We start from the raw sequence: 14,369 nt of genomic DNA, 5'->3' as shown, positions 1-14,369 counted from the left end.
CTATCTCTTCCAGCTTGGTGTCACTCGTTTGCAAACCCAATGAGTATACTACTTTTGCCTTTATACAACTTAGAGATGTAAAGTCATCCATGGATCACTCAGGCATTCCCGACTGATGGACATGGAACTACTTTGGACTGCTCTTTGACCTCAAGGCTCTTCTGAAGAAATAGAACCTACACATTAAGAATAAAGCCTATCCAAGGTGATTGCAAGAAGGGAAGAGTTTTACTTGTATATCTTGGCCTTTGGAGTAATTAGGTACATGATAGGCATTTCAGTTTTCTTTTTACTAATGTGTACAAGGTATAATTCTAGGTGCTAGAAATACAAAGACAAAAATGAAATAGTCCATGCATTCTAAGAACTTCTGTTTTTACTTGGGATCATGAGCAGTTAAATAAAAAAAATTTAACTCTGAATTTAACACCAAGTAAAATTAATATTTCCATATACAAAGTAGAATTGAAAAATAGGATAATAAATGAAACTACATATCTCTATTAAGTATAGTTGGGGAGTTTTTCCATTTATGAAAAATAGGGATTTGAGAACTGACTGCCACCTTAGGATATGTAGTTCACAGGGACAAACATTCCTTTCTAAGCCCCTCAAAAGTAATTTGGGACTATCAAAATATTTGAGCCAGAAGATGGAATTGAGTCATAATCCAGAGTTCTTAAAGAGAAATAAACAGTTCAGGAGATACAAACTGAAAAAGAAGTAATGAGGACCCAAGAGCTGAGCAACTGTAGCAAAAATGGGGTGAGCTTCTCTAGGCCCTCCCAGAATTGAGTAAGTACAGCTAAAAAAGGATGAAAAGCACAGGGACAAAAGAAGAAAGAAAAATTATGACTCAGCTGCTGCAGAGAAGAGACAGATTAAGGCTATCACCCAACCCCACAGGCTTCTCAGAGTGGGAAATTCAGGTAAAAGAAAGTCTTCAAGTACTGAAGGAAGCTCCAAGATAAGTCCTGCTCTCTTTCTGGTGCCTATCCATTAAGAAACAAAGTCTGTTTACTTCCTTACTCCTGTTTCCAGTAATCTCAATTTTATCTCATCCATAAAGAGGCAAGGGTTTAGAATGGGAGAGACCCACCTTTAAATTAAGAAAGCAAGTCAAACTTCAGCCCAAATGTTGAGAATCTTCCCAACCTGTGAGTTTTGGGAAGAAATAGATAATAAACGAAACTAGTAGGGGCCCCCAACATTCACTTCTCAGAGCAGATAAATCTAACCAATGATAAAGAAGTTAAGGGGATGAATAGAATTTTAGAAAAAATATATAAGACCTCTGAAGGAAATTGAATGGGAATAGAAATGAATATACCTTTTTTTTTTCTCAGTAGTGTGTGGCACCTAAACAAAAACCGACTATGTATTAGGGCATAAAAATTTCACAAATGCAAAAAAGCAGAAACATTAAAGGAATCTTTTTCAGATTTCAATGCAATAAAAATTATATTCAATAAAGGGTCCTGGAAATAAAGGTTAGAATTAATTGGAAACTAATCTAATCTTTAAAAATGATAATTGATCAAAAAATCAAATCATAAAAATGATAATTTCATTAAACAAAATGGCAATAATGAGAAAATATTCCAAAATTTATGGGATATACCCGAGTAGTACTCAGGGGAAATTTATGACTCTAAAGGTTTACTTAAATAAAATAGAGAAAGAGCTGATCAATGAATTGGGTCTGCAGTTAAAAACAACTAGACAAAGAACAAATTTAAAAAACCCTAATTAAGCATCAAATTGGAAATCCTGAAAATCAAAGTAGAGGTCAAAAAATTACAAGTAAGAAAACCACTCAAATAATAAATAAAACTAGGAGCTGATTTTAATAAAATAAAATAAAATAAAATGGATAAACCACTGATTAATTTTATTTTTAAAAACCTCAAGAGAATGTGCGGCTAGGTGTAATAATTACCTAGCTGTGTGGCCTTGGGCAAGCCACTTAACCCCGTTTGCCTTGCAAAAAAAAAAAAAAGCCTAAAAAAAAAACAAGAGAAACCAAATTCCCATTGTCAAAAATGAAAACATCAAAGAAGATGAAATCAAAGCAATTATTAGGAGCTATTGTGTTCAAATATATACTGGTAAATCTCTTACAAGGAAAATGGAGGAATATTTACAAAAATATGAATTGTCCAGAGTAGCAAAAAAGGAAATAGAATATTTAAAGAACTCTATCTTAGGAAAAGAAACTGAACAAGCCATAAGAAAAAATCCTCAGGCCCAGATAGATTCACAAATGAATTCTACCAAATATTTAAAGAACAATTAATTCCAATACCATATAAACTCTTTGAAAAAAAATAAGTGACGAAGGAATTCCTTTTATGACACAAATATGATGCTGATACCTAAATCAGGAAGAACAAAAACAGAAAAAGAAAACTATAGACAGATTTATCCAATGAACATTGAAGCAAAATTTTGAAATAAACTACTAGCAAGGAGATTACTGCAATAAAGATCATACACTGTGACAGCTAAGAGTGATACCAGGAATACAGGGCTGATTCAATAGAAGGAAAACCATCAGCATAGTTGACCAAATCAATAAGCAATAGAAATCATGATTATTCCAATCGATACAGAAAAAGTTTTTGACAAAATATAACATTCATTCCTCTATTATACTTCAGCTGAAGTAAAAAAGGTTGGGGGTAGCAATCATGATCTCAGACAAAGCAAAAGTAAAGAGATTAAAAGAGATAATCAGACAGCTAGGTGGTGCAATGGACAGAGTCCGGAATCATCTTCCTGAATTCAAATCCAGTCTCAGACATTTAACAGCTGTGTGACCCTGGGCTAATCATTCAAACCTGTTTCCCTCAGTTCCTAATTTGTAAAATGAGCTGAAGAAGGCAATGCTAAACTACTCTAATATCTCTACCAAGAAAACTCCAAATGGATCACAAGTCAGATGTGACTGAAATGACTGAACTACTACAACAAAAAGAAATAATCAGGGAAACTACATTTTACTAAAAGATAACACACAATGAAGTAACAGAAAAAATTTTACTGCCAGTTTCTATGATAAAGACCCTATTTCTCAAATTTATAGGAAATTGAATCAAATTTTAAAAATAAGAGCCATTGGGGTGGCTAGGTGGCGTAGTGAATAAAGCACCGGCCTTGGAGTCAGGAGTACCTGGGTTCAAATCCAGTCTTAGACAATAATTATGTAGCTCTGTGGCCTTGGGTAAGCCACTTAACCCCATTTGCCTTGCAAAAACCTAAAATATATATCTTATTGATATATTTTGTTTTTACTTCATCTAAATTTTCTTCTCTATCCTTCTTCAATGAACATCTTGAGAGCTATCCCTAATTAAAAAAAAAGGGGGGGAAGAGGAAAAAAGTTCATCAAAATTAACCAATAAGAAAAACTTACACTGCATAATATGCAATATTGTATAACCATGATGTGCTACCTCTGTGCTATTAAGCTTTATCATGATAATTTCTCAGCATTTCTATTTCAAAAGTTTTGTTCTCATTTCTGATGACCTTAATGTCACTGTATAAATAATTTTCTGGTTTTGTTTTCTATTAGTTCATGGAAATCTTTCCTTGTTTCTCTATTCATCATTTAAAGGTTTCTTACTCTAACATAATATTTCATTACATTCATTTACTTTATTTATTCATCCCCAATCACTGGTATCTACATTTTTTTCTAGTTCTATTTACTAAAAAAAAAAAAGGGGGGGGGAATTCCTGATGGCAAAGTTGTACTTATTCCATGAAGGAAAGGACAGTTCCACATTAGGAAATAATATAGTTAGGCATATTAAAAAGGAAAGCATTTCAAAACCTAAAGTTTCTATCAAAAGATATAGAAAAAGTTTCTGGCAAAAGGATAGGCAGTGAGGGAACTTAATCCAGCCTCAGACACTTAATAATTACCTAGCCGTGTGGCCTTAGGCAAGCCACTTAACCCCATTGCCTTGAAAAGTCTAAAAAAAAAATTAAAAAAATAAAGTTAAAAAAAAGAATATGATCTAAAGGATCTTTCTAAAATCAAAAGCCATCATTAAATGCAATGGGAAAATATTGGAAGTCTTCCCAGTTGAGGAATAAAGCAAGAATATCTACTTTCCCCAATATTACTTCTCACAGATCTAGAAAATTTAAGTTAAGAGCAATAGGACAAAAGAAGCACATTAAGAGCATAATAAAGATAAGCAAAAAAAAAAAGAAACAAAATGATGACATGATAATTTACTTTAAAGTCCCAGAGTATCATTAAAGAGAAATAATAAATAAATTCAGTAAAGCTTACAAAATTAACCCACAAAAATCAAAAGTAATTCCATACAGCAATAACAAAGTACAGGAAACAATAACAGAGAGTGAAGTTCCACTGAAAATAGCTACAAATGGTTATTTAATATCTATATAATTACAAGAGACTACCACCCACAATGGTCATCCGAAGACAGACCTTACACTCCCATATATCAATCTAGCAAAACCTGAAACTCATATGACTGAATAATGAATAAGATATCCAATCAGGAACCACCCTAAGTACAAGAGTAAAGGTTCCCTTGAGGAAGAGCCAGGGTGGATAGAAGGCCCAAGGTGGAGGATCTTGAAAGTTCCAAGAATGATAACACAATAGGTAGCATCCATCCTGGAACGCTCCAGGCCCAGGTGCTCTGTGTCAGAGGGGTGCTATAATAGATCTGTAAGACTCTATCCTGAGACCCCTAAGAGTACCTTTAAAATCTAGGCCCAAAGCTCTATCCGCTATGTCAACTAGATAAGTCAAAGAAGCCCAATAGTTTTTAAGTAACCATTGTTCTACAGGTGGAGTAGAATGTCAACCTCCAAACTATATTTTAATATATTGTGACTTTTTCCTTCAAAATTCTTATAAAGTTTACCTCAAAATTGTCCTGGGGTCTAAGAGCAAGGAACAGAGGAAAGAAAAATGTCAGTACCATTCTCTAAGCTCAATATGCTTGGATTTAGAATAATGTTAAATGAACTAAAATTGTTACTGGCAGAATTGTGTAAGCAGAATATAGCACTAATTTTTTTTCCTGTACATTTGCTATCTCTCATAATTAGGGTGAATGAAAAGAAAAGAAGAGTATACAAATGAGAAGGAGTCGGGAGACTGAATCAGAGATAAGAAGGGCATGTGTTTGAAAATTTTAACAAAGAGTAGACAGATTGGATGTGAAGGTGGGGAAAGAGAGTGAAGATCCAAAACGGCACCCAGGTTTCAATCCTGGGTGACTATATGGATAGTGGTAACCTCAATAGTAATAGGGAAAATTGAATGTGGGGAGTTTGGAGGAGAAAAATAATGAGTTCCACTTATGACATTCTGAGCTTAAAATGTCTACAGAACATCAAGTTTAAGATAGGTAAGTGGAAATGTGAGAGTAGAGGTCATAAGAGGGTAGAGAAGGCTAGGGAGATTTGAGAAACATCAGCAGAGATAATAATTGAGTAAATGTATGCTGATGAAATTGCCATGTGAAATAGTATAGATTTTAATGAAACTTTTCATAAATCATCTCATCCTTTTTCTTGTGGAGGTGATAAAATATTTATTTGATCATAAAATAGGTAGATATGTTCTGAACTAGTTAAATGGCTGGGACTCAAGAATAGTTCCAAAAGCAATATGGTAAGACAAGTGTCCTATGTAGAGCACCCCAGAGAGTTATACTTTGCCATGTGCTGTATAATTGCTTTTATTAATAACTTAGAGGTATAGATAATATGCTCTTCAAATGCACCGATGAAAATAAAGATGGGGAAGCATAGCTATTTCACTACTTGGCAGTCAAGATCAAAAATGATGTCATTCTAGAACACTGAAATAAATCTAATTAGAAAAAAAAAATTATTAGGCCCAAGTCTTATACTTGGGCACAAAACTACCCACAATTTCACAGACAAGTTAAAAAGTAACAGTTATGAAAAAGACCTAAATACTTTGGTGGACTGTGAGGTAAATTTAAATTAGTAGTGTGCTGTAGCATCCCCCCAAAAAATCTAATGCACTCTTGGGCTACATTTAAAGAGTTTTGGCTTCCAGGAATAATGACCTAACAGTCTGACTGTATTCTATGAACATCAGACAGGGAAAATTGTCTTCTGTCTGGGCATGACAGTTTTAAATGCATCTTGATAAATGCTCATATGCCTTGAGGACAATGAAGATGGCAAAGGGGTTAAGTTCATATCATATGTGGGCACATTTGTCCAGGATAAGAGAAGATTCATGGGAACATGATGATCAACTCCAAATATCTGAAAGGCTATTAAGAGAATGGAGAATACACTTGTTTTGTTGACCTCAGCAGGTAAAATTTGAAGCAAGGAATGCAAGTTGCAAAGAAGCTAATTTAGTCTTGAGGTGAGGAAAATTTTCCTAACACTTGGAGTCATCCCCAAATTCAGTCTTATTGAGGGTCTTCAAGCTGAAGCAGGATACCCACTTGTTGGAAAAGTGCTGGTTGGGATTCCCTTTGTGAATTGGGCACACTAGTGTTCTATACATCCCTTCCAACTCAAATTCTGTGATCCTGTAATTATATTAAAAAGTTTCACCTGTTCTCGATGAATAGTCTTGAGCTCAGAAAGATGTATACCCAGATAATTTTCCATGTTTTTTTACAGTGAAAGTCTTTATTTCCAGCATTATTTCTTTTATACTTGGAGAGGTTTTCATTCTAGGTGAAAATCTGGGAATTACATCTAAATGTTTTTTCCTCTAAGATTTTCCACAATGATTATAGTCAAAGTGCTTTTCTCCAGGATGATTTTTCTTATGCAGAATAAGGTTAGAACTTTGAGTGAAGAATTACATTCAAAAGTTTTCTCTCCAGTATGATTTGTCTTATGTAAAGAAGCTTTCCACTGTAGCTGAAGGCTTCTCCACATTCATTGAAAGCATTTCTTTCCAATGTGAACTTGCTAATGTTTAATAAAACATTTGTCCTAGTGAAAGTTCTTCTCACATCTATTACATTTCAAGGGTTTTCTCCAGAATGAATTCTCTGATGTCAGATTTGAACTTTGGCTAAAACTTTTCCACACTGATTATATTCCAAAGATTTCTTTGCTCCACTATGCATTTTCTTATCCTCAGTAAGTAGGTATGCCAGGTAAAGATTTTCCCATATTTATTACATTCAAAAAGCTTCATTCCAGGATAAATTCTGATGCACAATAAGGGAGCTTTTCTACCTAAGGAATTCCCCCATTTCTCTGCTCCAGGATAAATTCTCCTATGCTCGGTATGCTGTATACTGAGCCAGGTAAAGATTACCCACATTCATTACTCAAAGACTTTCTCTCCAGTATATACAATAAGTGAGCTGCTTCAACTCAGGATTTTCCACATTCCTCACATGCATAAGATTTCTCTCCTATAACAATTTTCTTATGTTCAGTAAAGTTTCATTGTTTTTGGTGAATGATTTCCCACAGTGATTACATACATCTTCTATATGCCTTTTCTGAAGTTCAGTCTATCACTTGCACTCAAAGTTTGCCCACATCAATTACTTACAAAAGATTTCTTTGTTTCCTAGGTGAACTCTTATGCTCAATAATGTTTACTTTATGAGTAAATGAGTTCCCACAGTCATTAAAATTCAAAGGATTTCTATCCGGTATGAATTCTTTGATGTTCAGAAAGGTTTCCTTTCTGGATGAAAGATTTCCACATTGATTACATTTAAAGGGTTTCTCTCCAGTATGAATTCTCTGATGTTCAGTATGGTAAGAATTTTGTCTGAAGGTTTTCTCACATTCATTTACATTTAAAGAACTTTGCTTAAGTATGAAATTTCTGATGAATAATAAGGGAAGAACTTTGTCTGAAGGTTTTCACCCATTGACTACAAAGAGTTTTTCTTTATACGTATTCTCTGATGTGCAGTAAATTTGACATTTTGACTGAAGTCTTTATCACATTCAAAGGATTTTTCTTGCATATCTATTATTTTATATTTAGGAACAGATTTCCTCCTGATAACGCCCTTTCTAGATTAATGCCTATCAAGAGATTTCTCTCTTATATGGATTCTGCATTGATTTTTATGAGCTTTTCTATCCCTGAAGAATTTAGCACATGTAAAGTCATATGATTTTCCTTAATATTCATTCTATGAGATAAAATAAGGTCCTCTGAAGAATAACTAACTGACTTCCTGTTTATATTATATTTACAAATCTTCCTCCTGGAAAAAAAATCTATCATGTTTACTTGGTTCTAAAGACCGTTTAAAGTTCTTTTCAAATGTACCACATTTCTGTAGATTTTTTTTTCCCAATGTGAACACCCTGCTGTAGAAAAAGGCTTGACCTCAAACTGAAACTTCTTCCAAACATATTACATTCATAGGCACTAAGCTTAGTAGAAGTTTTCCTGTCCATGACTGTCTCTTGCCTGGTTGGTCTTTCCTGGTTGTACTTCTTCTGCTCTACTCTGACATCATATTCCCAAGCTTCTCCCAAACTGTAATCCCAAGGATCATCTCTCTCAGCTCTTTCCTTGGATGATTTGTCCAGAGGAATGCCCTGCTTTGGAGTTGACTCCATTTTTTCACAGGTGGTCTCCTGACTAAGGAATTCTGAAAGAAAGAAAAAAATATCAATCTCTAGTGTTCTCTGTCTTGGGAAAAAGGAAACTACTTTATATTAACTTTTTTTATTCTGCCTTTTCTCCCAAGGAAAAAAGATGAACAATTTTGAAAAGATACTGTTAACACTGGGTTGTTCAGCTTGCTTCTTAAAATGGAATTAAAGATCTAATGCTAAATATAATTACATTCCAGAGCACTAAAACTTTAGTAATAATCTTTACATAACAAGACTAAAACAATGATTGCATACTTTTTTTTTAAAAAAGAGAAGCTTGGGGCACCTAGGTGGCACAGTGGATAGAGCACCAGCCCTGGAGTCAGGAGTACCTGGGTTCAAATCCGGTCTCAGACACTTAATAATTACCTAGCTGTGTGGCCTTGGGCAAGCCACTTAACCCCATTTGCCTTGCAAAAACCTAAAAAAAAAAAAATCCTCAGTCTTATTAAACATTTTTTGAAGGCAATGATAAAACAAAATGCTGAACTTCCAAGTTAAGAAAGGCAGAGTTAAGGGCAGAGAAAAGTTTCATTCTTCCACTTAAAACCCAATATCTGAAGTGATAACAAACTCAAAAAATAAATGATAAAGAAAACAGATAAAGAGAGACAAAGAGAGACAGAAAGTGAGAGGGAGAGAGAGACAGACAGAGAGACAGAGGGAGAGAGAGAGAGAGAGAGAGAGAGAGAGAGAGAGAATTAATAACTCCATCAAGTCCAGAACTACACAAAAAAAAAGGATTATCAGAAACTGACTGAGTGGTGGAGAATGGGATCATCAAGGAAATCAGGGACAATATGAGGATGGGTAAATTTGGAAGATGATGAAGGTGTGAAGAACCTTTCCAAGGAAAGCAGGAAAAGTCCAGATAAAAAGACCTGATGCCAGCAGAGTAGGAGAAAAGAATTCAGGTTCCCATAAATGGCCCTGAAGCCAGTAGGCCAGCATTCTGATTAAGGTCAAAAGCATGATTCTTTCAGGGACTTGAAGCCAACTCTGACTCCAGTCTGTCAGAACAGAGGCAGAGACAGAACCAGCCCTCAGAGATCACAGTATTGGGAGATGGTCATGTACACTCTTTAGAACACAGTGAACTAGGGCAAATGTCAGGACCTCTTTAGCACTTTGGTGCCATGCTACACCTGGGGAGGCCTAAAGGAAATGGAGACAAAACAAACTCCCAGATGAGAAATTCACACAAGAAAATGAACACAGAATCCAATTTACTACAAAGCAACAATCCCAAAAATGATTTGGTATAAAGACAAAAACTGCTAGGAAAACTGGAAAGTAGATGGGCAGAAATTTGGCTTGGATCAGTACCTCACACAACTTAGTTGGTTAAGATCCAAATAGATATGTGACTTAGATATAAAAAGTTACATCTTAAACAAATCAGAGCACAGAGCACAAGGAAGAAATTTCGAAGGATAAGAAAAGAGTTCATGCCCAAACAAAGGAGAGAGAGGATCAGAGAAGATAAAAATGGAAATTTTTTATTGATTATATAAATTAAGATTTTGCACAAAAAAAAAACATTGCAGTTAAAATTAGAAGGGAAACAGTTAAGGGATAAATACATCTTAGCAAAAATTTCTCATAAAGGTTTCATTCAAGATATATAAGCCACGAAGGACATTGGATGCTTCCAAGGGAGAAGAAAAGATAAAAAGAGAGAAGAGACACTGGACCAGTTCATCTCCACCATCTCTCACCTCTGTGTACATTGTTTATCTGTAACTTCCTCTTGACTCTGTAAGTGTGACACCCCTACTTATGCCCTTCTCCTTATGGAAAGGAGGAGGGGAAGCAGGGTGAAAATGTTCTCCATTGAGAGAGAGAAAGAGGGAGATTACTGGGTAGCGTTATTATAGCTACGTGAGTCTGTATAGCCTATCTAGGGAGTGAATCCTATCTCTAATTTAGACAACAGGGTGTTAGTAAAGGTGGGAGGAGAGTCTAGCTGGCAGAAGTTAATGCCCAGTCTTTTGGTATCGCTGTTGGACTTGCCATAGTTCACAGCAGTTTGAGAATTGACCTTGAGTACCCCTGGGTCTGGCCTAGATTCTCAGTCCCTGGTCAGAGGTGCACAGTGGCACAGAATTCTGATCCAGATGAGAGAGACACCAGTGGCATGTGGCTAAGTCAGTTCAGGGTGACTATTGTTTATAACTGACTGGCCAGGATATTTGCCTGGGGAGTAGCAAATGTCTGGGCATGTCCAGAAGCGGGGTACATACATACAGGACTATACAATTTAAGAGATAAGTGGCCTCAGACTCATGTGAGATTAATGATGGTACCTGGATCCCTTGTAAAGATGAACAAACTAGGGCATTTGTTAAGGGAAACTGATTATGAGTTAGTATGGACTTGCAAGAAAAGTGCTGAAATGGCCATTTGCAAGAAACATAATTTAAGGAACATCACTAGGTATATTAGCTATTCTTGGGGTTGATCCAATGGCATAAAATCAGGAATTTAGTTTGATTCGTTTTGGAGCCAGGAAGACCTTTCTAAAGACATTTGGTATAAAAAACTTGCAGTGGAAGGAGGTACAGCAACTTTGGAAATATACCTGTTATTATGATGATTATATGGCCTATTTAAGAGGGCCCCTTGGAAGTAAAGAGGAGGAACAGTATTATCCATTTGCTGGAAACTATTCCTGGAAGACCAACTAGCACTAGAGGGACATTATTGGATTTGTAGGGCTACTGCCTAGACTCAGTTGTCCAAAGAGTTGGTCAGGGAGTTATCTAGACTTAAGGGCCTACTACCTGGGCACAGGATGGGAGTTGGGGCTATGGAACCGCAGTTTATATACTGAATAGACTAATAAGACTCCAAATTGTAGTGGAAAAATTGCCAATCACACAGCCAGGGCCTTGGACTTGCTGACTGACCAAACAAGAGAGGAGAGTATTCAACCTAGACTGGTACTAGACTACCTATTGGCAGAGGAAGGAGGAGTCTGTGGTAAACTGAACTTGTCAAGCTGCTGCCTAAAGATAGATGACAATGGGCAGGTGGTAAAGAAGATAACCAGGGGTATTAGAAAGTTTCCACATGTTCCAGTCCAAACCTGGACAAGCCCATTTAGTACCTCTTGGATAAATTGGTTTACTGGTTCATGGTAGAAACAGTTACTGGGCATCTTACTATTGGCCCTAAGTGGGAGAATCCTGTTAGATGTGTGCATCTCCCATGTATGATCCAGTTAATAACTCAAATAGTACAAGATTTTATCAGTAAATTAGGACTGGTGTATGGCTCTAATAAGGAAAAGGTAAAGATAGTGATAGGGAAAGTCAGTCCTATCAAGGATGAGGATTGTGAATTAATTTGAGGAAGACACTGCTGGTGAAGTATGAAGACCAAGTTGCTATTAAAAAGAAGAAGGAGGAGTTGTGAGTAATGTAGGGTGTTGATCTTCACAGGGTGTGGAGGGAAGCAAAGGGGGAATGGCCCAGCCAATCACAAGACTGGAAGAGTTTTCCTAATCCCATTCCAAGGATACCAAACCCCAAACCGGTTCTCAACCAGTCAAGAGTGACCTAGAGATCTTGACCTAATGCTACTGAGTTTGCACAATTAGGTAATTGAATATTAACCCACACACCCCCTGTGATGACTGGGGTTCATTAGCATATCATGCCTCCTATGATGTGAGGGGAGGATCAAATTAGGGCCATGTCATGGAATGGGTGAACCTCTTACACTGTAATTCAAACTCTGAGAGCCTATGAACATCCAAGAGGGAGGGGAAAGAGTTTCTGAAGACCATAAATTACCTTTGAAGACTAATTCGTGCATCACCCCTAGGTGAGGTACCCGTACCTTTTAAGATGTATCTTGCAAGGTTCATGAATAAAATGTGCAATTTTCTCTCACAAAAAAAAGATATATAAACCATATGAAAAACTGCTCCAAATCACTAATAATCAGAGAAATGCAAGTTAAAGCAACTTTGAGATTCTATATGACACCCACCAGAGGGAGCCAAATGACACTGGATAGAATACTGTACTTGGAGTCAAGAAAAATTGAGTTAAAATCTAGCTTATAGCTTTCCCAATGATGCTGGGCAAGTCACTTAACCTTTGTCTCCTTCAATTTCCCATCTGTAAAATGGGGATAACAATTGCATCAATCTCCCAGGGTCATTGTGAGAATCAAATGAAATTTTGCAAAGAGCCTTGCAAATGTTAAAGCACCAAATAAATGCTGGCTACCATCAACATCACCATTATAAGAGAGGCAAAGAGGAAAAAAGAGGAAAATGGCAAATGCTGATGAGATCTTGGAAATACAGATGCATTAATGAACTGTTGACGCTTTAATTAGTTTTGCCATTCTAGAAAGCAATTTGGAACTATCACCAAATTATGCATTCCATTTGGATCATCAATACCACTAACTAGCAATGGATCCCAAAGTTACCAAAGGAAGAACAAAAGGACTCATACTGTACAAAAATATTTATAGCCAACTCTATTTGTGGAAGCAAAGAACCAGAAACTAAAGGATGACCACATATTGGGGAATGGCTAAATACATTATGGTATATGAATAGAATCTTGTTATACTATAAGAAATGGGGAAAGATAAGGTTTTCAAAGAACTTTGGGAAGACTTGTATAAACCGATTTAAAGTGAGCAAAATCAGGATAATTCATACAATAACAACAACACTGTAAAGAAAAACTAAAGAATTCTAATTAATTTAAACCAATCATAATTCCAGAGGACAGCTAATGAACTAGAGTAAAGGAGTAAGATTTAAGGCAGAGAATGAGACATTTTCAAATGCGGGAAATGTTAGAATCTGTTTTACTTAAATATGAATATTTGTCAGAATGGTTTTGATTTTTTTTTCAGTAAGAGGTGATAGGAGGGAAAGAAAATAAATGTTGGTTAAAAGTTTAAAAGTAGGGGCAGCTAGGTGGCATAGTGGATAAAGTACCGGCCCTGGAGTCAGGAGTACCTGGGTTCAAATCCGGTCTCAGACACTTAATAATTACCTAGCTGTGTGGCCTTGGGCAAGCCACTTAACCCCATTTGCCTTGCAATGTAAGACCCCGAGTTTCGAAACCTATGAACTTTTGCCTAAATTCTGCTCCTAAGTTTCTGCCCGGTCATCTATCGGACCATGCAATGGGGAACCTCCCTGAGGACCTGCATTCAATGATAACACGCCACACTATCTCAAGACAACCAGCAGATGCTTGGAACTCCCCTAGTGAACAATATATAAGGACTCTCCTCGCTTTACTCAAGGTTCCAGGATCCTAGCCCAGTCCTAGAATGGAACCCTAGCTCAAGCTAGTTTAATAAACCCTTGCTATTGCATCTCCAATGTGTTGAGTGTCTCTGTTCGGAAATTGGGGACTTTTCTCGGACCCTAACAACAAAAGCTTTAAAAAAAAAGTTTAAAAGTAAATTAAAAGTTACATTTTTAAGAAATATTTCTTTAAAAAATAAAGTTCAATATAATGAAAGCCAGGAATTAGGGTATATTGGGACCTAACATCATGAAGCCCTGCATCAGTCTCAAATTGAGAATATCTGTTTTTCACCTCAGTCTTCAACCATAGAACTTTTCAGGGAGACTATTTAAGGTTTAGATCAGGCTACCCTCCTGTGGTCTCTATCTTTTATCCCCTGAGATTTCCTCAAGCCCTATGCCCAATCCAGACCAAAACCCTTAGCATGACGCCCTTAGCTGTAGA

General features: G+C 36.3%; 1 protein-coding gene and 1 pseudogene across 1 annotated transcript in view; both read right to left on the bottom strand.

Moving 5' to 3' along the window:
* Positions 1 to 14,369, bottom strand: part of LOC141509802 (low molecular weight phosphotyrosine protein phosphatase pseudogene) — a 42,045-nt pseudogene that overhangs the window by 26,001 nt on the left and 1,675 nt on the right.
* LOC141509801 (uncharacterized) overlaps positions 2,070 to 14,369 on the bottom strand; it is a 38,588-nt gene continuing 26,288 nt past the window's right edge. Inside the window, exon 4 of the mRNA XM_074219588.1 lies at positions 2,070 to 8,627. Coding sequence (XP_074075689.1) covers positions 8,290 to 8,627 — 338 coding nt within the window. The 3' untranslated portion in view covers positions 2,070 to 8,289. The remainder of the gene's footprint in view (positions 8,628 to 14,369) is intronic.

Source organism: Macrotis lagotis, chromosome 1, assembly GCF_037893015.1.
Source record: "Macrotis lagotis isolate mMagLag1 chromosome 1, bilby.v1.9.chrom.fasta, whole genome shotgun sequence".
NCBI classification, from domain to species: domain Eukaryota; kingdom Metazoa; phylum Chordata; class Mammalia; order Peramelemorphia; family Peramelidae; genus Macrotis; species Macrotis lagotis.
Note: the sequence above shows the minus strand (reverse complement) of the source record. Positions and strands in the feature narration are given on the sequence as shown.